General features: G+C 43.0%; 1 protein-coding gene across 1 annotated transcript in view; it reads left to right on the forward strand.

Moving 5' to 3' along the window:
• Positions 1-23153, forward strand: part of Cttnbp2 (cortactin binding protein 2) — a 103286-nt gene that overhangs the window by 29921 nt on the left and 50212 nt on the right. The window contains exons 4-8 of the mRNA XM_012517754.2: positions 479-682; positions 2213-2312; positions 4776-4926; positions 6194-6448; positions 21334-21451. Coding sequence (XP_012373208.1) covers positions 479-682; positions 2213-2312; positions 4776-4926; positions 6194-6448; positions 21334-21451 — 828 coding nt within the window. The remainder of the gene's footprint in view (positions 1-478; positions 683-2212; positions 2313-4775; positions 4927-6193; positions 6449-21333; positions 21452-23153) is intronic.

Consider the following 23153-nt stretch of genomic DNA (forward strand, 5'->3'; position numbering starts at 1 on the left):
AAGGAAGTCTTTATTTCATACTGTCATTTTACCTATACCTAAAAATAACATTTTACTTTCTCAGACTGAGACTGAAATTGAGGAAACCTTTATATCATTTCAAAATTCCAATTGTTTGAAATTCTGAAGGAGAATTTAAGCGTTTAAAAATGTCACATCCACTTTAATTCCTAAAACCAGTCATTACTTTAACACTTTTCTGTGTAAGACTGACAACTAAAAATAACTTGTCACCATGTGCGAATTTCATTAGCAGCAGATATATGATCTATACTAACAGTACAGACTTGTGCTCTGAAAGTATTAACAAATTGATATTGTTAGAAACCACATAATGCTCTAGGGACCTGTGTTCACGTGTGTGTGTGTGTGTGTGTGTGTGTGTGTGTGTGTGTGTGTGCATCTGTAACTCAGGAGGGAATAGCAATATCTTTTTTCCTTACTCCCTCTCTCTAACAAGGGTCACTTTAACCTACAGGCTGGTCACCCTCCCTAACCCCTTTGCTAATGAGTGGTGGTCCTGTGCCCCTGGCTGGCAGGCCCACCCTTCTTCAGCAAGCTGCTGCCCAGGGAAATGTCACTTTATTATCAATGCTGCTTAATGAAGAAGGACTGGACATTAATTACTCCTGTGAAGATGGCCATTCTGCCTTGTATTCTGCTGCTAAGAATGGACATACAGGTAAAAATGGAGTGATCTTTTTTCACAGCATGCACTTGACAAAGTACGGAAGGTGAAAGTCCTTGTAACCATTATTAGGGGCAAGAAGTTCATTTTGGTTTCAGTTTTCTCTTAGAGGTAGCAGTGGATAATTTTTCACCTGAGATTTAAAGTTCTATAAACATTAAAGAATTCAACATACATAGTTATTTAATGTAAAATTTTACTGCAGCGAGTTAAAAATGTTCTATGCACAATGAAAAGTACACTTAGAAGTCTGAGGTCTATTAGCCATAAAGCGCATTTTAGAATAAAGCCATCTATCTATGACCTTTTGCTCAAAACAAGAAAACTTCTCTGTTAGAAATAGTTGATGGGAGAGAAGGACCATTATTAGGCTTTCACCAGTGCTACAGTGAGGGGACTTTGGGTCGCTCCAAGGAGCCATACGTCTGAAATTGGTCCACAGTTGCAACGACGTATACTTTGTTGGAATCTTTTGCAGAGAACTGAAAAGTTATATAACTATATGGCATGTCAGTGAAGACTTGGAATAGTTGCTGTTCTTTAAAATGCAAATTCTGTAGTTTAAAAATACTAAAATTATGGTGGTACAGAAAGAAATGAATTAGCTGCAAGCACACACTAAAATAGCATTGCACATGTGAGCCATATGATTGTCAGTTTATTCAGATAAATGGAAAATTCTGGTGAGCTAAAATAGCCCAGTTGTTCCAGAGTACTTTTGAATTCTTAAAAAAAAATGGGAATAACAAAGTGAACGTGAGCAGCAGTTAATGTGTGTGCCCTGGATGACTGTTTTTCAGTGACTGTCTTTACTCCTGCAGTCAGGGTGTGGTGGTTGTTACAGAAAGGCACTTCATGCTTAAATTAGCATCATAAAGTAAGAATTTAACTATGTAAATAGAAATAATGGTGTTCCAAGTTGGTAAATGGATTTTGTTTGCTGTACAAAAACATAATTTCTAATACAGGCTGGGAGGGAAAAAAATATAGTAAATCCTTTTCTGGAACATGACACTACCCACCAGTAACTCTTCCCAAAGCACTGGAAAAATTCATGCCTTAGAAAGTTTGGGGGGGCCGGCCAAACAGTTTAGCAGATTAAATCCCCTGCCAGCAGGCGCAGGGGATAGGGGTTGATCCCCAGGCCTGCAGTGCCGCCCCGCCCCCGGGACGCGCTGAGACAGCAATTGAGACTGGGCGTGGTGCCGCACGCCTGTGATCCCAGCTCTTGGGAGGCTGTAAACAGGCGGATCACTCCGAGTCCATCTAGTAGTGAGACCCTGAACACCCTGTAGATCCTTCCCTAAAATACAAAAAAAAGGGGGGGGGGCGTGGGGCATCATCCTGGAAGAGAAGCTACTTTCCTTGCGACATAGCTGGGATCTCAGGTGGGCCGTGTTTGGGCTGTTCAGGTCAGCTGCGCAGAGAGCTCCATGGGCTTTCAGATCTGTGCCGCTTGCAGAGAAGTCGGCTCATCAAAACGCAAGGTGGGAATTAAAATTGCTTTCTGTTAAACATCCGTAGACTGTGTGAGATTGCTGCTGAGTGCGGAAGCTGCAGTCAACACTGCTGACGAAGACGGCTTCACACCCTTGTGTGCTGCGGCTGCTCAGGGACGTTTTGAGTGAGTGAGGCTTTTTAATGTTTTGTTCTATGAAAATAGCCTCTGTTTATAATTTGCAAACATAGTTTAGCTACAGCCAAATGTATAAATTAGTGCTTCAAATGCATTGGCAGGTAAGTTCAACAATTGTATTTGAGGATTTTTTAAAAGATTTTTTTGGCGGTACCAGGGATCAAACATGAGGACCTTGCACTTGCTAGGCAAGCACTTATTCCACTGAGCCATCCGCCCAGCCCTGTATTTGAGGATTTAAAGGCAGAGTAGTTAAGTCGGTGTACCTGAGGGAAGTGAAGAAGTGGAACCCAGGAGGTGCAGAGTGGAAATCGAGCGCTTGCTTCCACGAAGGTCTTCTGTCGTGTCTCCGCGCAGCGAGGGAAGGGGCCCCAGGGCCGGCTGCGCTTCCCGGATCCCTGCCTGACTCCGCAGGAGCTGTTTGTTCACAATGACATTAAAAGTACAATGCAGAATTATATTTTAATGCTTCTAACTTCCTAATGGCAGTTTACTCAGTAATGTTACATCTCAAGTAGTCATCTTGTTTCACTGTTTTAAAAGCTGGAGGAAGGAATTTTCCATATTGAAAAGAGTTTGGTCGTGAAACCCCTGGGAGAACCAGGTGTGGCGCTGCACACCCATAATCCTGGTACTCAGGAAAGTGAAGCAGGACGGGCAGTTCAAGGCTAACCTGAGCTACAAAGTGAGGTCCCATCTCCAGATGAAACAAAAACCAAAATAAATAAATAAATAAATAAAAATTAAAAAAAATCAAAATACAGAAATAAAATGGAATGCTTACTAATTCAGATACACATAATTTTAGCCATGATTTCTTGAGCTTACAAAGTCAGTAGATAGAAGCATGGTTTTTTAAACATCATATTTTAGTAATAGAACTTAGCTAAGTTGCTATCTTTGACTATGAAATAGCAAGCGTGGGAAATGCAAGCTGCTTTCCACATTTCAGTACAACTATCCTGATACAAGTGGTTTTAGCAAATTGGAGACTTTAAAAAGATAGATTTTCAAGTACGTGTTAATGTTAATTGTAAGTATAAATTCTATGGCACTCAAAATGTATCATTAATATATGGGATTATTTTTCTGTGTACCTAACATAACATCTCATCAGCCCAAGTTTACTGTTGAAAAGCACAGACACTGATTTTGTTCTTTTTTTGTACTGAGAATTGAACTCAGGATCTTATACTTGCCAGGCAGGCACTGTACCACTGAGCTGTATCCCTGATCATTGTTCTTTTTGAATGTGTACCAAATCTCAGGAAGACTTTTTCCCTTCTAGGGTATGCTTTTACTTTTACCTCTCCACTGGCAATGTGTGGGAACATGTGCTTAGAAGGTGGAGCACTCACAGGAAGGGGACAGGCGTAGCTTTGCAAAAGGAAAAAACTTTGAGACTCAATGTAGGAATCTGTTAATTTTAGTATGTATGATATACACAAGCATGCAAGTTATTTATATAGCTTAGATAGATAGATGTTAGACAGACAAACAGACAGACAGCTATTTTAACCAAATATTGCAAAGGAAAATAAAAGCAAAAACCATGTGCCTGAGGTTTTTTATTTAAAGTGAATTGCTTCTCTATTTAAAATTAGTCCTTTCTGAACTGATTTTTTCTGAAGTGATTTTGCAGTTCAAGCTCGGTGTTTTGCTAGTCACTAAGCTGCCACCGAATCTTGATTTTACCTTTGTTCGTTCGTTCCTTTCTGAATTTCTGCACAACTGTCCTCATCAGCCCGTCCCTTCGCTAGAGAGAGCAGCCTGCGCCATCCTGGACCCCCGCGGCAGCCCTTGCTGCTTTCTGTAGTGGGGGCACATGGTGCCCTGCTGTCTGTGCTATTTATAATTATTTTCTCAAGTGAAAAATTGCAGAATGACTCAGCAGCTTGACTTTTCTCAAGGGGGAAACTATTTTGAACCACACGTTCAAGTTTGTGAGTGTGTGTGTGTGTGTATTGAGTAAAATTAAGCCATTCATTTCAATAAGTCAGATTTCCAAAGAGAGAAGTGACATAAAGTAGAATGTATCACTTGGTGAAATTTTAAATTTTCATGCAGTTACATTTAATTAAATGGGGGATTGCAGGTTAGCTCGGTTGTTTAAAGCGCCACTGGAGCAAATGCAGTCAGGCTCTGGGGACCACAGTTCCATCCCCAGCTCCACAGACCACACCAGACCCACCCATAAGGCAGCCCGAGCTAGCCAAAAAAACTCATCCTTCTGCAGTTAAATTTAATCACTATAATATATTTGTAGCTTTGCAAAAAATAATCCATGCAGTAAAGTCCACAATAATTGATATATAGATGTAAAAATAATTGATACTTATAAAGATGCAGAGTTATTTTAGAATTATTATCTATATTTAGAATCTTGGTAAGGTGGTGCTTTTCAAGGGTTAACCCCACTTTTTATGAAATTAATCATTACCTTGTATTTAGGTGTGTAGAATTATTAATTGCATATGATGCTAACATTAATCACGCTGCTGCTGGAGGACAGACACCTCTATACCTGGCCTGTAAAAATGGAAATAGAGAATGTATTAAACTCTTATTGGAAGCTGGCACTGACCGGAGTGTAAAAACCAGAGTGAGTACCTCCTTGTATATGTAATTTACAGTGTGCCTGCATATCTGACAGCTTTGCATGCAGATTTGACCAATTGTGGCTCAAAAAATTTAATTATGTATCTATTAAACATATGCAGTTTCTCCTTGTCATTTCCTAAACAGTGCAATGTAACAACTGTTTAAGTAGCATTAGCTTAGTAGGTATTATAATCTAGAAAGGACTTAAAGAATGGATGTGTGCACATTATATAAAAACACTGTGCCATGTTTTATAAAGGACATGGGTTTGTGCAAAGGGGGACCCTGGAATCAGTTCCCATAGGTACTTGCCTAGTTGTGCTTTGCTTTAGGATATTGATGTGGGAAGTGCCTGACCTCTTGGGTCTCTTCCTTGCTGATTAAAAGCCTTGTGCACTCAAGCAGTGTTTCAACCTGTGAACTACAACGTATTCATCCATGAAACAAAAATAGGGTGTTCACATTATTTCCTGAATTAAGGAAAGCAGTAAAGTTTTTATTCATTCAAAAAATGCAGTAATACCTCAGTTCACAAATTTAATTCTTCTTTCCTTGATTCACAAACTAATCACATGCAATGTTGACCTGAGGGGGAAATTTGAGTCCACTCATGGCCAATTCAATTTGTGGCCAGAATTGTGGAAATAACTATGTTTGTGGACTGAGTTGTCACTGTTGTGGTCTTAGTGGTTGTCTTAAGAAATTATCGCAATAAAAACAAATAGGTAAGGATGAAATAGTACATGGTAAGCCAAGTATGAACATTTCCAGTGAATCTTATTGCTAGAGCCTTAAAAAATAAGAAACAGAACTCTCTATATTAATTTTTTAAAAATCTGAGAAAATAGTTTAATTTTTCTTTTCTCAGTTATGTATTTTATTCAGAAACACTATTCTTATACTTTCAAGACAAAACAAAACAACTTCAGGCTAATGTTTATTCCCTTAATAGTATCAGATTGAGATTATAGGCTATTATACATAATCCTCAGTTATGGGCTTGGACAGTACCTTCTCCCTCTAGGTGATTAATCATTAGGTGGAAATGATTACAGAAGCAGCAAGCATGAGTCGTAGCAGTGAGCAATGTGGCCAACCGAGGTGAGGGGACTTGGCTCGCCAGCGACCGTCAGGATTGGCAAACCCATCTCCACAGCTCAGTGTGGCATGCCCGCCCACGGACATTTAGAGGTGGATGGACTTTAAGTGACAGTATTCTAAATATTAATGTTGTTGTCAACCCTTTGTCCCTGATCATTTTATTTCAGGATGGGTGGACACCAGTTCACGCAGCCGTGGACACTGGTAATGTGGACAGCCTGAAGCTCCTTATGTTCCACCGAACACCAGCCCGCAGAGACTCTCAGAGTGAGGAGGAACCTGAGCCTGGCTCCTGTGCCTTGGATGGAGGAGGAGGGAGTCCTGAAGACACAGGCGCGCCTGTTGTTCCTGCAGACCTCATTAACCATGCGGACAGAGAGGGCTGGACAGCTGCCCATATTGCTGCTTCAAAGGGTTTCAGGGTATGTATGGTGACAGCCTTGTCACACAGTTGTAGTTGGATGAGTTCCAAAGTTTTTAGCTATTGATTTCAGCTGAATAATTGGAGAGTGATTGATAATATTGCAGAAGATGATGAGCTACTGGTTCAAATGGACATTTTTCCTATCAAGCAGATATTTATGGTCAAGGGTATTCGCTGTTTTATTTAAAAAATCATTTCAAAGTGGCACCTCAATTCACGAACTTAATTTGTTCCATGATTTTGGAAAAGGTGTCCATGTTTTCTGTGTGCAGGGAAGATGATCATGATCATGTTTGTCATAGGAAGTTTGCAAAAAAACCCCGAAATTTTGCCAGATGCTTTTGTGAACCAAGTTGTTCATAAACAAGTGTTCATAAATTGCAGAACCTCTGTATTTGGAATGTTAAGAAGATATGAGAGTAATTTCAAAATTTGTCTCAATAATAGAAGAAAAGATCGTTACTGTGTCCATTGAGTTGCTCATCTCACTACCAAACCCAGGGCCACAGTCGCCCTTTTCCGCAGAATTCATGATCTTATCATGTGCCCTCAATTGCCGCACTTGCTGCCCCTACTGTCCTCCTGCTATCTAAGAGGGAGCTCTAGATTTTACTCATAAGATACAGTACAAGAAGATTCAGATTGTCTAAGGCCATACCACCCTGAATGTGCCCGATCTCGTCTGATCTCGGAAGCTAAGCAGGGTCGGGCCTGGTTAGTACTTGGATGGGAAGAAGATTCAGATTATTATAGAAATAGTATAGTGTAGTAGACCTCATGCTTTTTCTGTTTAAAACACTTTGGCAGTAACAGGCTTTAACAACACTAAGCTATTAGGCATTCCTGAGTGAGAGGTTCTCTCACACCAGCGCTTGCAGGGATGATTTTTGCCGTTCAGTACCACCTAGTCATTACAAGTGTAGGATAAGAGACACACCAAGGGCCAGCCAAATAGCTCAGCAGATTAAAGTGCCTGCAAGCAGGCACAGAGCCCGGGAGTTTGATCCCCAGGCCTGCCATGGTGCCTCCCCCCCCCCAGGCGCAGAGTGGGCCAGACCCTCTCCCAGCCCCTGGGGCTGCCCCCCACCACTCCGCCCCCCCCCGGGATGTGCTGAAACTGCGATTGAGATTGGGCATGGTGGTGCAGTATAGTCTGAACTATAATCTCAGCTCTTGGGAGGCTGTAAACAGGACAATTACTATGAGTCTGATCTAGTAGTGAGACCCTGACCACCCTGCAGAGCCTTCCCTAAAATACAGGAAAAATAACAAAAGAGACACACCAAGGTGAGCATGGGGTAATGGACGTGCTGTTGGAGCAGGGTAAAGGTGCAATGAATATGAAAAAGAGAAAGAGGGCGTACAGGATTCCAAGAGCTGCAGTGGGAATGTTGGGCTTAGGACTGGCGTGTTCTGGGGGAGAGGGGAGTTATCTGGGGCTTTGCAGGCTTGGTTAAACTTACCACTTAACACTGAAAAAAGAGTAGGTTGTGGGAGAAATAAAAACGGAGACATGGAGCAGGAAGGTAAATAACACCTTCAATTCTACTAATGAAGAGTAGTAAGAAATACAGTTAGACTGAATTTAATTGTAGGAAGGGGGCCTTCAGTGACATTTAAAGATTGGCAACTGAAATTTCACAGTGAAATTAATTTACTAGTGAAAGCAAAGCTATTGGAAGGTTTGAAAAAAAAAAAAAAAAAAAAAAACAAAAAAAAACCCAAGATAATCAGATGTATAGTTTAAAATTCATTAATTTTGCAGTAACATTTTGAAGATTTTGAACCAAGAACCAATTGGTAACAGAGTGAGAGGATGAAGCAGTAGAAGATGATGAGAGCAGCAGGACTAATGGGGGCCTTACAGGCTGGGAGCGCTCAAGGACTGAACACACGCTCGAAAGGAGACGAGGGGGCCGACTGGGAAGATAGCAGTGGTGTCCCAGGGAAAGGAAGACACCTCTCTGGGACCGAAAGATAGGATGTGGTTTTAGATACGCTAAATGTATCTGCTTTGATTTTTTGTTCCAAATGGAAATATCTAGAGAAGTTTGCTTGGAACATCTGCTCAGGTGACTTCCTGGTAGGATCTACTGCAAAACCTGATTATTTTGGATGCTGGCTTTTAAAAAGTGATAAAAATGTACAGTTTAATTTGGTACTTATTAGCTGTAGATTTTTTTCCACTTCACTCTTTGGCAATAAAGATATAAAAATTCTGAGAACTTGGTATGTATGTTTAGTGATTTAACTGGAATGGAGTATATTATTTGACATAAAAGTATTTGGAAAAGCAAAAATGGGAAATGGGAATAGTTTAAACTCAAATATTCACAGTTATTCTAAAACTTCCTCATTTGATGGTTGAGAGGTGCTAAGAAGGGGTAGTTTGCCACCAAAAGCCACCTCCTGAGTAGATTCCTGTAGAGTGGGTTGTGCTTGCGCTCAGACAGAAAGCAGAAGAAAAAGAACAAATAAAATCTGAGCACGCTTGACTCATAAATTCAGCTCCTGAGCCCCTGAGCCTCTCTTAGTAGGCAGAGAGCGAGAGAGAGAGCGAGCACGCGCTTCACTCCCCAGCGAGTTACCATCTAGTAGAAGGCAGCTGCTTCTCTGCTGCTGCACTCCTTCCTTCCGGCTCCCTCATTATGAACTCCTTGTTCCACTGGGCTTTCGATGTTCAGAGACGGCATCTTTACTGACTCCCAAGCTGCTAGCAAGGAGTAGACGCTGTCACTGTTGAGTAAAGGAAAATATGGCACCCTTATCTCATAGAACATTACTGGGACGGTTGAGACTCATTATAGCAATGCTACTAGCTTGGAAGCCACCCTAGATAGAGATTGGTGGAGTGTGCTTTTGTGTGTCTGGGTGTTCATGGCTCTGGTCCCTTCCCCTTTCTCTCGGACTTTGCTCCTTCACTCTGCTTCCCAGATACCATGAACTAAATACCTTTGCTCTGTCATGACCGTCCTCCATGATGTTTCTGCTTAGAGCCACTCAACCACAAGTAGAATCTCCTGAGTCCAAGAAGCACATTAAATCTTCCCTGTATAGTGTTTGGACAGGATAGCATGTCTGCGTCTTGTGCTACGGATACCCACTAAGAAGATAGCAATGTACAATGTATTAATTATTGAAACTTCCTATTAATCAGTTTTGAAACTGTCTCATTGCTATTTGTTTCTCAATAAAATTAATAATAAATAAATAAATTGTAGATGTTGGTATTGTGTCCCAGGGATGGGAATTTAGCACAAAGTTTGGTACCTGAGGTGGGGTCATTACTTTGTGTTTTACAAACCTGAGGGACGGGTTTTGTAGGGGAAGTTTGAAATGCTGAAAGGAGAGCCTGATGGGTAATCTGCCTGGAGCTCAGAAGACCAGAATGTGGATAGGAATGCAGGCAGTAGATGCTGGGCTGGGAGCGAGGACTGCATTAGCAATTGGCCTGGAGGTGCTGTGAGTTATTCTCTTGCAGAAAATTTCTCTGTATTGTGCTTATGTCTTGAAGCTTTGTGGGATATGGATGGTAAGAGTAGGCCCTAGGAGTGTAGCCCAAGCCCTGTGGAACTGACGTCCTAGCACCACGAAGCCTGATCTTGGAGCTGGAACTATAGCATTTGCTCTGCTGGGTTTTGGTCTGTCTCTGGTCTGACTTTTTGTTCTCTGCCCTGTGCCAGTGGTGCTAAAGCTCTTAGAGCTTGCAGCAGTACAAACAGCCTGCAGGAGCATGGGAGCCAGAAGGTCACTGCTGTCCCATGCCTCCTTTTTGAATGGGAATGTTTCCCCCGTGCCATTCTGTAAGATTATGTAACTTCTTTTTTAATTTTTAAACTTATTTTTTATTTTTAAAGAGTGGAAAATAGTGATTAAAAAAACAGCATTAGAAACAATACAAGATTCAAAGTAATGGGAATTCAGCAGTGGTTGCTGTATTACATAATGCTATCTTCAGATTATCAGGGGGCTGGGGAGATAGCTCAGTAGAATAAGCGCTTGCCTGGCAAATACAAGGGCCTGAGTTCAATCCCCAGTTCCGCAAAAAAAGAAAAACAACAAAACCATAATAAAGAAGTGATAAGAAATTCAAAGAAAGGAAAAAAATCAGAGTAAAAAGTTTTAAGCATTAAATGCTCCTTTCAAAAGACCAGCAGAAATGGATAATTATTCAAACTATTTTGTCTTTTTTTAATGGGGTAAAAAAGTATGTATGCAGAATTAGCCAGCTGGACTCAGTTTAGATGTTCCTGATTTTGTTGGTAACATTTAATGCATCATAATCAGGAGCCAGTCAAACATATGCCTTCTCTCTCCATCAGGCCCGATTAGGGTACTGACCTTGGCAACATCCATGTCATAGAGCTTCTTTACAGCTTGTTTGATTTGGTGCTTATTGGCTTTGACATCCACAATGAACACGAGTGTGTTGTTGCCCTCGATCTCTTTCATGGCTGACTCTGTGGTCAGGGGGAACTTGATGATGGCATAGTGGTCAAGCTTGTTTCTGCTGGCGGCGCTCTTCCGAGGGTACTTGGGCTGCCTACAGAGCCCCAGCGTCTTGGGATGGTGGAAGGTGGGTGATGTTTGCTTTTTCTTTTTGTGGCTGTGGATGCCTTTCCTCATGGCCTTCTTGGCCTTCAGAGTTCTTGCTTTGGCACCAGCTTTGGGAGGCACAAGGGCTTCCTTATTTGCCTTCTGTGCCACGTTGGTAAAAAGGCTCCCTAGTCTGTCTTTAACTTTTGCAGAGATTCGTGGCTACAAGTTTGCCTTGAACCTCAGAAGAGACCTGAGCTTGGAGTTTTGAACTGTGCTGCACCTGCTGAGACTTTGGAACAGAGACTTGTTACTCAGCATTTCTAGTTATTTACAAGATCCTGGTAGGCAGTCTTAAGGATTTATTTGGGGGATAAAGTGTCATTTGAAGAGATGTGTTTGGGGATCACAGTGACAAGGTCTGGGATGTGATGTGTAGGTTTTATGATGTCACCTCGATTGGGAGCTCCCAAGAGTTTGGTGGTACATGTTTCTGGGTGTCGGTACATGTGGTAGGGAGGTGAGTCCTCAGGTGCCACTGCATCTAGTCCCTCTCCCCCTCCTCCATGCTCACCTGCTCTGCCTCTGGTGTTCAGAATTAAGTATACCTTTCTGCAGTGAGGTCTCTGCCTTGGAGCTAGCTGACATTGGACTGAATGCTCTAAAACCACGACCCCTACTTAAACTTGCCCTTTAAGAAGAGTTGAAGAGAAAGACAAGAGAAGGAGTCTGGGAAAGAGATTTATCTATGTATGTAAGTAGGATGGTCAGGCAGCTGTACTGTACATTTCTGCTGGTCTATGGAAAGGAGCAGTTATGCTTTAATTTGTTTCATCTCTTTTTTTTCAGTTGTTTGTACTTTTTTCTCTTCTTAATTTCTTATACATTTCTTTCTTCCAATTTTACATGCATAAATATGGTAATATGCATAGCTGGTTGGAAGACAGCACTATGTAGTACAACAAATGCTGTGAAATTCATATTACTTTGTTAAGTGAAATTCTGCACCACTTGCAGTTTTTTTGTTTTAATTCTAATTTGTACTCTCCTTTAAAAATAAAAGAATTACAGTAAGTAAACCCATCCTCTAAACTGCAGATGTTAGATACTGCATCTGAGTAACACAGAACCAATAGTTACCTTCCTGTATTAGTTTGCTCTCAGAAGCATACGATGCATTTTTGATAAGAGAGGCTTTAAAAAAGTGATTGACAACATTCCCCCACTAATAGCCTTTTAAATAATAGATTTTCTTTAGCTCTGGCGTGGGACATTCGATTCTCTAGTCTGTGCTTTTCATTTTATGATTAGGACATTTAGGCCCCAAGGGTCTAATAGATAGGAGTTGAGCATCAAGTTGGCCAGGTTCCCTGATTTGACTACTCTTTTTGCTATACATCCTTCCATTCTAATCAAAAATAAAACAATATATTTGTATCATTTTTTTAAAAAGTTGTTTCTATTTTGGCTGGGTTGCTAAGGGCAGTTTTCTAAAAAAAAAAATACAATCATGAATTAATGTATTTGTAGAAAGATTCTAGGCTGATCACAAGTGGAGCCTTGGGAAACAATATATCGCTCCTCTCTGTAGTCATGTGGGTCCAGGCCCCACATGGTGGAGGTGACGTCATTACCCAAGGTGGAACCTCTATTGGCCACCTAGATTCTACCAGAGAATTGTACGGCTTCAGGATTCAAATGGAAATAACTCATCCAGTCCAGCTCCCTTGTGCTGCAGGTAAAGAAATTAAGTCTTACCAAGTGGTGAAACTAATTTCTCACCAGTCTGTGGATGGTCAAGTTGTCAAGTCAATGCTTGTTCCATGTTAGTCCTTGATCTTTTTCCCGTGGCTAAGATATCTGTGTAAATCATTGTCTAATGTTTGACAATAGGACTGCTTCTCTCTCCAGCTGAGAGCTATGACCAACCCTGAAAGAATGCTGAACTAAGGATAAGCCTTTGTTTTAATGGCTTTGTGTGAATAAATTCTTCATAGAACTCTTTTCTGCTATGAGACGCTGGATACCTTAAAGTCCTGTAATAGAAAAGAGTTAAGGATTTTATCAATTTCAGTATCTCTGTCATTGAATAAAGCCCAGATAGTTAGAGGTTTTTTGTTTGTTTTTTTGTTCTAATCTGTGAAGTTGTGTGACAATTTGATGATGGGTGACAGTAGGTTACACTTGTAAGTTTCTCTGCAGTCTAAACCTGTGACTTCCTACCTCCGTGCTCTTGCTCAGTCCCACTGGGTTATTTAACATATTAGCTATTTAATGCAAGCTCTGAGCTTCCCAGAACACTTCTTCTTTTTTCCTTTTCTTCTGACATTACTCTGGCAACTTCTTAGCTCTTATCTTCTGTCACCTCCTGTTTTTAAAGACCTTATCCAGTTTTTCAGATTTAATTTCAGTGTCTAAAATACAGTCCCCGGTGCTTGTTTCCACCACTACCTTCACTTCTGAAAACTGTCTTCAGGACCTTGGTTTCCGCCGTCGCGCAGCTCGTGCCCAGGCAGACCCGCTGGCCTGCATCTAGGGGACAGTGGCCCCGTGCGAGCGTTGTGGTCTGCCTACGCGGGGTTGGCCTGATGCGCATGAGTGTCAGCTCTCTCCTCCTGCCCCACAGCAGCCACGCAGCTGTCCGGCAGGCTTCCATGATTAGATGTGTTTCTGTGTAGGGCCCCAAATTTAGATGCCCTCTCCCTGTGTTTTGGCTGCAAAGAGAACAAGGTTAAAATAGGAGTTGCTGAAGTTGTCCTGGCCACACAGACAGAGCATGGTTTACAGAAGGACAAGTTACTTGAGATGCCTGCAGAACACCAAGTTATAGTGTGCCTCAGAATGAATAAATAGAAAATATATATATATATATATATATATATATATATATATATATATGATTTGCAGAGGTACCTCCGTTCATGAACTCACTTTGTCCCATGGTTCTGGAAAGGATGGCCGCACTCCTCTTCCTGCAGGAATGAGGCTGCAGTCGTGTTCATCACATAACACAGAGCTCACAAACAAAAACAAACGCTGCTGAACACTTCCGTTTGTGAACCACATTGTTCAAAACAAAAGTGTTCGTGAACCGAGGTGACACTGCATTTCCTTTAGTTTTTAGTTACATTATTTTGAAATTGCCCGATTGTGTAAACAAAGGGAAGGTACTTTAAAAACCCTCATTGCAGAATGTTCAGCGAGTTGGATCACTGCTTGCTTCTGTAAGCAGTGACTGCGTGGCTGAAGCCTAAAGGGAACGCAAATTCAGCCAGTCGACATCGTGCACCATCCCTCTCCCGAGGAGTAGAGCTTCTAGCAGCTTGCGCTTATGCCTTGCGTCCGTCTGAGCTTAGAGCCTTCATCTCCCCTTCTCTCTGTGTCCTTCTCTCCTTGAGTAAGCCTGCTGGTGCCCAGAATATGATCTCTAGGGGTCCCACTACCTTTCCGTGGTGCTGCTGTATGTTTCCCAAGTCCATACAGAGCATCTCCTGGCTAGCTGGGAAGAGAAACTGGTTTGCCCACTTTGGCCTGCCTGTCCTGTTACCCCAGCGTAGCTGTTGGGGCTCCCTTCTACTCTTCATGATGGTCGTGCTCACTTTTGTTCTCCATGTGAGTGCATCCTTGGGCCCTGAAGTGTGTGCACCTTGGCCAGTCTGCCATGTGCCTGAATTTTCCTCTTAGTCTGACAGCATCACCTGCCATTGTGTTTACTTGCTTCATCTCAATTTAATGGCTTTGAATGATCAGTACAGCTCTAGATCTCACCCCTTTTTACTTGAACCTTAAATATGTCCCTCCTCCTCCACTCCCAGGCAGTGCCTGAGGCGCTCCAGTCTTCTGTGGCATGGATGCGCGCTGGGTCCTCTCCAGTCTCCCCATCTCTAGTATCCACCTTGGCACTGCCACGTGTGGGACCTTCTTAACAGATCAATATTATGATGGAACTTACCTACTTCACATCTTCCAGGGTGCTGCCCCTCTCAGCATGAGGCAGACAGGGGTGCCTTCTCTCCTCCCCACAGCCCAGAGGAGGGTGCTTCCGTCTCTTTACCCTTCCCAGTGCACCCAGTGCTGGAGCCCTGCTTGGCTGGCCTGTGTGCGCATCCTGTGCTTGCTGTCCCCTCCCTGCCAATGCTGTTCTTATTGCCTCAAGTGGCTCCTTCCCTTGTTCTTACTCCTTGGACCTCCTATGATTTAGGTGTCCCCAGAGAGCCCTCTGCACTTTACCTGCAGGGCTTGGGCTTTACTGTTATAGTGTGTTCCTCTTCCTTTCCACCACCTCTGAAAAAAATATTCTTTTGTCTGAGTGATTGGGCTATGGCAGCTCTTTTATAACTGATCTCTCTCCCCCTCCCTCTTCCTTTCCAATGTATCTTCCCATGAGCAACTGTCATCTTTTAGAACTGGAGCAGCCATGGCCCTAGTGTGCCTAAACATATCCCTGTGCCTATAGACAAGCCTGCACGCTTCTCAGCACGCAGCCCTTCGTACAGATCCATGCTGATGCCACCTGCACCTCCCTTCCTGCTTGTGCCAGGTTCCCTGTCTCCTCGCTTCCCTCTCCCCCTGCTGCACAGCAGTGAGTGCAGCTCCACCCCCCAAGGCTGTTCTCAGCACTTAGCTGGCCCTTATCTGTGCATCAGCAGTCTCTTTGGGGTTTTCTCCCTGTACCCAATCTCAGACTCTTGGCTTCCTGCCTTGACTTTGATTTTATCTCCAGCTCTTTGAACTTGGGGCTTTCTGCATAACCTCCTTGGCACCTTGTTTTTCAGTTCTCCAGACCACGGCAGAAACTGCTTATCATTCCTTGACATCTCTCCTGCCCCTTCTCTGTAATGGCACTGTCTTTTCCTCTGGGCCCAGCCAGGGTCTGTGCTCCAACCTGAACACTGTATCCTCCAACCTCCATTGCAAGTAACTGGCGAGGAACCTAAGGAATGCGAGTGAAAGTGAAAATTCAGGCCTCGGCTGCACTCCAGAAATCTCTGCAACAGCAGATCTGTCTGAATGTGCTGTTACTTTGGGGTCTGTACCCCTAAGTGTGATGCTGAGATTAAGGGGGCCCCACTTGGGCTGTGGGTAGCCCGGATGAAACATAAAGGGAGAGAACAAAGCTGCTTCACTATTCCGGGCACACTTACAACCTGTGCCTGAGATGCCTGGCAGGAGGCCTCTGGGAGTCCACTTCCAGGGACTGGTGTCATCACATTGTCCCCTTCACCCCATCCCATCTAGCAAGGAGGGAAGGGAGGCAGTCAGCTGGCTGCAAGGCAGAGGGGCACGGCAGAGGGGAAAGAGTGCACGGCGGCAGGCGACAGTGAAGCAGCTTGCTTTGGCCCCTTCGTGTTAGGTCCAGGCCACTGCCTTTCATTTGGTGCCACCCACAACCAGAGTGGGGCACCCTGAACCCCATCATCACATGCTTGATCCTAGCATCACACGTGCTGATCCAGCCACCTTCAGCACTCCCCATCTGTAACTGCCTGAGGCTTGGGGAGCACCTCTCAATGCACGCCATGGCATCTGTCTTTCTGGCTCCGTTATTGGTGTATGGGATGCTAATGGTTTTCGTGTTGTTGATTGTGTATCTTACACACCCCCTTCCGATCTGGGATTTGTCCATGTTGGCCTCTTTGTGATACTGCATCCGTCCTTAGTGCGTGGAACTGTTACTTCATTCATCCTCACCGCCTAAGCCTTGACATAGTCCTTGTCAGAGGTGCCCTGAAGTCGCTGTAAAGTGTAAATGAGCCCTGAATCAGTCATGTGCCACATAATGACGTGTTGACCATCAGTGGACTGCCCACAGGATGATCGTCCCCTCTTAGTTTGTGGAAATATAATACCTGATGTTTTCACAACATGAAATCATCCAACAACACATTTCTGTTGCATCCCTGCTGTTTAGCAACAAGTGCTTGTACTTAAAAAGTGTCAGAAGTGCCTAAAAGTTAGCATGCCCTGAGGTCGTTGTTGCAGGTCTAGGTAAGTGACAGTTTACCTGTACTCTTTGCTCACCATGGGCCAACATGTCGCTTCAGAATTTGTTCTCATAGCAGTGTTTGGACGTGCGTTGCTCTCATGACACTGACGTCTTCTGCTTCCTTCAAGAGAAAGTCGCTGCTTGTCTTGTTACCCGTTGCCCTTGGTGACTCTGGGGAGCATTCGAAACAGCCCTGAGTTGCACCTTTTATCCCCTCTCTTTGTAGCTTGAAATAACAACTTAGAGTTATCTTCAGCTTCATTGCATTTGTGGATGTACTATAGTGACTCAACTAACTAAATATTGGGACGATTTTCTAACTGGTAGTGATGAGGTTGATTGTAATAAATCACAGCTGCTCATCAATATTGGGGCATTAGTACAGTACATACCTAGAATATAACAGTTTTGTGTCTTCTGTGTAAGTCACATAAGAATTAAGATACAGGTATTTGAAGCACAGTACAGGGAAACTAAAGCCAAAAAATGTCAAAAGCTTTACAAAAGCTGCAGATAGGACTATTTATATTTTCAGGATTAGAGTAAGTCTACTCAGGCTCTTAGCCTGTTTTGCAACAAGAATTAACTTCAATAGTAATAGTATTTTATTTTTATCTCATTTTGGAGATATATGAAGTTTAGTTCTCAGACTGCGTTCTGTGTAAACCTGTAGCCATTAATTTCTTAATCAACATTATCTAAGTTTCTCATGAGCTGTGTTTACTTCTGATTTATGAAATTTAATAGTAACAGCTTGATAAGGACTGTGATTTACACCTCACTTTATGCTCATTTAATTACGTAGCCTAGTAATTCTGAGTCAGAGTGTGGTGTGGCGATCCCTCCAAGCTCAGCAGGAGCGGGCAGAAGGAAGCCAGAGCCTCCGCGGGCCCGTGCTCAGGAAGGCAGGGCCGCCTGGCTGCCGGCCTCTTGGTTGCATCCCTCTCTCCTGTAGGTCCACAACATGTCTCTGTGTCACCTCTGACCTCAGCTCATCACTGGCTTCTGCTCAAATTTCACTTCACTGTTGACTTTAGGTCACTCTTTTTATTTCTTGTGCTTAGGGATTTCCTGTACTTTCTTGGGAACCTTTTATTGCATTTAAAAGTGGAGACAATATAAAGCACATGGAATTCACAGTCTCATGGAGTGGGACTTGGTACAACTTCCCTCCTCTCCCTCTCTCCCTCCCTTTGGCAGGGTCTTTCTAAATAACCCAAATTGGCCTTGAACTCATTCTGTATCCCAGGCTGGCCTAGAACTCACTGTCCTCCTGCCTTGGCTCCCCAGGTGCTGGATTACTGGCGTGTGCAGCTACATTGACTTTGATGTTACTACTTCTGAAAGCTTTTGTGTGTATGTAGATACACTCACAGAAAGCAGAGCTGGGACCTCTGCCCAGCAGCGCAGCACAACTGCATGTGCTGCACGCGTGTTCCACAGTAGTAAAATGCTCGAGTCAGAACCCACATGTCCATCCACCAGTGGATGGAGAAGTGAACTGTGGCATGTTCATAGTAAAATACTACACAGTAATTTCTTTTTTTTGTGGTACTGTGGATTGAACTATAGTGTTTATTCTAAGCTACATCTCCACTCCTTTTCATTTCTTATTTTGAAACAGGGTCTTGCTAAATTCCCAGGCTAGCCTCTAATTTCTTTTCTTCCTGCTTTAGCCTCTTAAGTAGCTAGGATTACAGGTATGTGCCACCATGCCTGACAATGCACAATTATAATTTCTTAAAAGACAAGGTGAATTATGGGTCTACCACGTGGATGGGTCTTAGTGACATTATGTTGAAAAATGGAAGCACAAAAGTATACCTGATGTGTGATTCCATTTATATTGTGGTTAAGAAAAAGGTGAATCACTCCCTTATGTTAGAAATCAAATTAGTTATATGGCGGGTAGGCTGAGATGAGATGACCCCCCCAGCAGGCGAGGGCTGCTTCCGTGGGCAGGCGAGGGCTGCTTCCATGGGCAGGCTGGCCTCCCCTTACCCGCTGGATGGTGCTCCCTGGTTTGCTGAGTTGTCAGGGCACAGTGAGTGGTGCATGCAGGTTTGAAGGGAACCGTGGGAAGCTCATTGCTTGTTTTGATCATTAACTTGTTTGTGTTATTTCTAGCCTATTTATTTTTCTAATTATCCATATGGGAAGTAAGGAAGCAGATTATGAAGTGGTAAAAGTTAAGTAAGGGGCCTGTGAGATGCTCAGCAGACTAAAGCACCAGTTTAGGCAAGCTTAGGCAAGCGCAGGGACTGCGGTTCATTCCCCAGCACCACGTGCTGCCCCGGCCCCGACCTCAGGGCCGGCTGAGCTGGCCATAGAGTCCGGGTATAGTGGTGTACGCCTGTAATCCCAGCGCTGGGGAGGCTGAAAACAGGAGGATCACTATGAGTCTGAGCTGTGTAGTGACACACTGTAACAACCAAATACATTAAAAAAAAAAAAAGTTAAATAAGATACAGTTCCTTGGGAAACAATCTGATGTAATATACACATTTGTTGTCCCTTACATTGTATTTGGAGGACTAAGCCTTTAAAAAACTCAACTGACATGATGTTCATATTAAAAAAAAAAAAAAAGAAAAGAAAAGAAAAAAAGAAACTTAGGGCAGCATAAAATCTGAAACACAAATGTGCTTTTGAGGGCTCTTGGGTGGAGTTGTTAAGATTTCTTACCAGGAAAGCACTTTGCAGTTTAGAAGGCAGCAAGCAGCCCCCAGTTGTAGTGCAAGTCTTTTTTCTTTGTATTGCCAAATTACCATAAAAGGCTCCTGCCTGCTGAAGTCAATTTGGTTTTTAATTTCATTTTGTAAACCCTGGATTAGTAACCTTTTCTTTCTCGAGAATCCCTGAAAGCCTTCAAGTGAAGCGCTGTGTGCTGGGGTGCTGCAGCTGAAGGGGAGGCACTTGCCTAGCCTGCCTAAGGCCTGGGTTTGATCCTGAACTCAGAAAAAAGCAAAGCAAAACACAACAAAAACCCCCATAAATGTAGTACTGTGCACTTTGAATATCTAGACATTATTTAGATTATTCAGGGATCGATCTGTGTATTTTAGTTTACTAAAATTGAAAGATTTTGAGCTGTGATTTTTTTTTTTTTATTAGAGTTTGAACTTGGGGCCATCACCCTAAGCCACATCTTTAGCCTTTGCTTTTTATTTTAAAACAGGGTCTCAATAAGTTGTTAAGTTGCCCAGGATCAAACTTGTGTTCTTCCTGTTTCAGCTTCCTGGAGTGCTGGGATTACAGGAGTAATCTACCTGCCACCATGCCAGGCTCTAGATGTGAACTTTTTTCCTTTTGTTATTTTTATTTTATTATTTAATTTATCTAGTACAGGGTCTCGCTATGCAGGATAGAGTCGTAGTGATCCTCCTGTCTCAGCCTCCCCAGCGCTGGGATCACAGGCGTGCACCATCACACCTGGTTTTGGTGGCCAGCACATCACACCTGGAGCTTCAGGGTCAGCATGACAAGCAGAATCAAGGATTGAACTTGGGTCCTTGCACTTGCCAGGCAGGTGCTTAGACTGCGGAGCTGTATCTCCAGCCCCTTATTTTTATTTTTCTAAGAGAGAAAAATAGTAAAAATAAAATTAGAAACTATCAAATCAGAATTTCACTAAACAAAATGATAGAAATTCAGCAATAGTTGCTATATTGTACATTGCTGTCTTTACATTAGTTGTTCAGATTATCAAATATAATTATACAAAATTGGTCAAAAAATTAAAAAGAAGAAAAAAATTAAGTGTTAACTGTTTCTTTCAACAGACCAGTAACAAGTCAGCTATAAAATAAAGATAGAGCTGGGTGTGGTGGTGCACACCTGCAACCCCAGCACTCAGGAGGCCGAGGCAGAGGGAGCATTGCAAGTTGATGGGACCAGCCTGGGCTACCGAGTGAGCTCAAGGCAGGCCTCAACTGCTTAGTGAGACCCTGTCTTAAAAAGACAAAAGAAAAGACAGAGGAAAAAAAACTGGAGGTATTTATAAGTAAATGGATGCAACTAGAGACCGTACACACTCATAGGTGAAATAAATCAGACCCACAGGTGTAAACATCATATGGTCTCCCTAATGTAAGAGTCTGAAAGAGTCAATAAAATCGGAAAACACCATAGATACTATGAAAGGGAAAGAAACTTCAAGAGGAAGGAACAACTGGGATGAGGAAAAGGCAAAAAGCAAGAAGGAAGGGAAAATAGCTAAGTATATACACAGCAGGGGTTGGATAATTGTACTACTGATCTCAACTGGTCTAGCTGTGAATTTTTCATTGGCTTTTCTCTTGAGTTTTATAACCAAGAAAATTCATTTGGACTTAGAGGTGACAGAGCTCTTGTCTCTACAGAACTGCCTAGAAATCTTGTGTAGGCATGGAGGGCTCGAGCCAGAAAAGAGGGACAGGTGCAATCGGACAGTGCATGACGTTGCCACTGATGACTGCAAGCATTTGCTAGAGAATCTGAGTAAGTACCGCTTGGAGCTCTTCATCCTTCCTCTGCTTCTGGGGCACCTGGGAACGGGAAGTGCGTGAATGCAAGTGCACTTTCCTTATCCCCTCTACTTCTTTTGGTCCCTTGCTATGGCTGTGACGTTGTATTGATTACAAATGTGGTGATTACTTCTTTTTCCCAGAAATGCAGAATGAGTTTCGTAGAACTATTTGTTAGTCAAATAATACTAAATCTTCCTTGGATTTTACTGACCAGCCTAGGAAAGCAATCTAAATGGTGATTCATCCTTCTCCTGCGTTAGACTGTCCTTTTAGAGATGAAACTGCTAGGGTGTGACAAATCCTAGCTAGGTCCCTGCCCAGCTGATCCTATGAACCAGGCCACTAGGTTGTCTTCCAGCACACAGTCGCCTACCTATATCTGGGGATAACTGGCAATTTCTTGAGTCCCTCGCAGCACTAAGCATCCGTACTTCTCAGCACATTTAATGTAAAGTCTACCTGTGTGTTTATGAACATGGAGTGGTGTGTCATACAAAATCTTATGAGTTAAATCAAGATTGTCACCCAATCTCTCCATCCAGCCAGAGTTTCAGGAAGTCAGCTTTAGGGCAAGCCAAATTGTAAATTAAAATAATACCTTAACCTTCATTTTTAATCCATAAATTTGTAGTCCTTTATTTCATGAAGAAAACCTGACTATGGTAAGAAACAATATAAACAAATTGTAAGATATATGACTATATGGAGACATAAAAGAGAGTCAAAGAATTTATCTTGCCGTCTGAGAGGATTTTTGACCCAGTGAAGAATTTGCTATCATTTAACTCTACTTTTGGCTGGGGAGATGGCTCAGTGGCATAAGCATCTACCTGGTAAGCACAGAGTCCTGAGTTCGAACCGCAGTACAAAAAATAACAACAACAACAAAACCCCTCTACTTTTGTATTAAACCTTCAAAAAGGAACACTTGATGCAGATAGTTGTGGTATCCAGGACGTGAGGAAGAGGTGTGTTTAGAGGTGGGTAATATGAAGGGTGAGACAGCAAAGGATGCTACAGGCAGCTTGAGGCTCTTTTCAGTAACTTTACTTTCGTCTGGAAGATATAGAAGAGCCAGCTGGGTCCTCAGCAGTGTGGCACTTGTCACGCACGTAGCTCTGTTGGAGACACGTGAGCCTATACGAAGTGTGAAAACAGAGTAAGCCTCAGGAAGTTATAATTCAGTGTCAGAAGCTGGACCAGAGCCATGGATGGGGGAGTGGTACACAGCAAGGAGAGGGTTGGGAAAATGCTTAAGGAGGACTTTAACAAAAAAAGACTGGTGTGTGGGACCCAAGCGTAGCTCCACCTCGGACCCACGGGCAGCATTTGAAAGTGTATCTTGTGGAACAGTGGCAGCTCGGTGGCTTTGAGGGAGGGCACCTTCATCAGGACATCATAACCCATGACCTTGCTTTGAGGTTTGTGTAAGTGTTATTTCTGAAAATCTCAAAGATTTGTGATTTTTGACAGACTGAGAGAAGGAAAAACGATAGGATGTGCACTTAGATTGGAAGAGCACTTCATAAGGCTGACAGTGGGAGCTGTGAGCGTGAATGAAATACAAAAATAAGTACAGAAGAGCAGGCCATTTGCTCAACAGACAGTTTCTGTCCTCGCCTCGGAGCATAAGCTGAGGGCACTGCAGCATGCGTGTGCCAGGAGAGCCAGGG

This window comes from Octodon degus, unplaced genomic scaffold (genome assembly GCF_000260255.1).
Source record: "Octodon degus isolate 3935 unplaced genomic scaffold, OctDeg1.0 scaffold00213, whole genome shotgun sequence".
NCBI lineage: Eukaryota > Metazoa > Chordata > Mammalia > Rodentia > Octodontidae > Octodon > Octodon degus.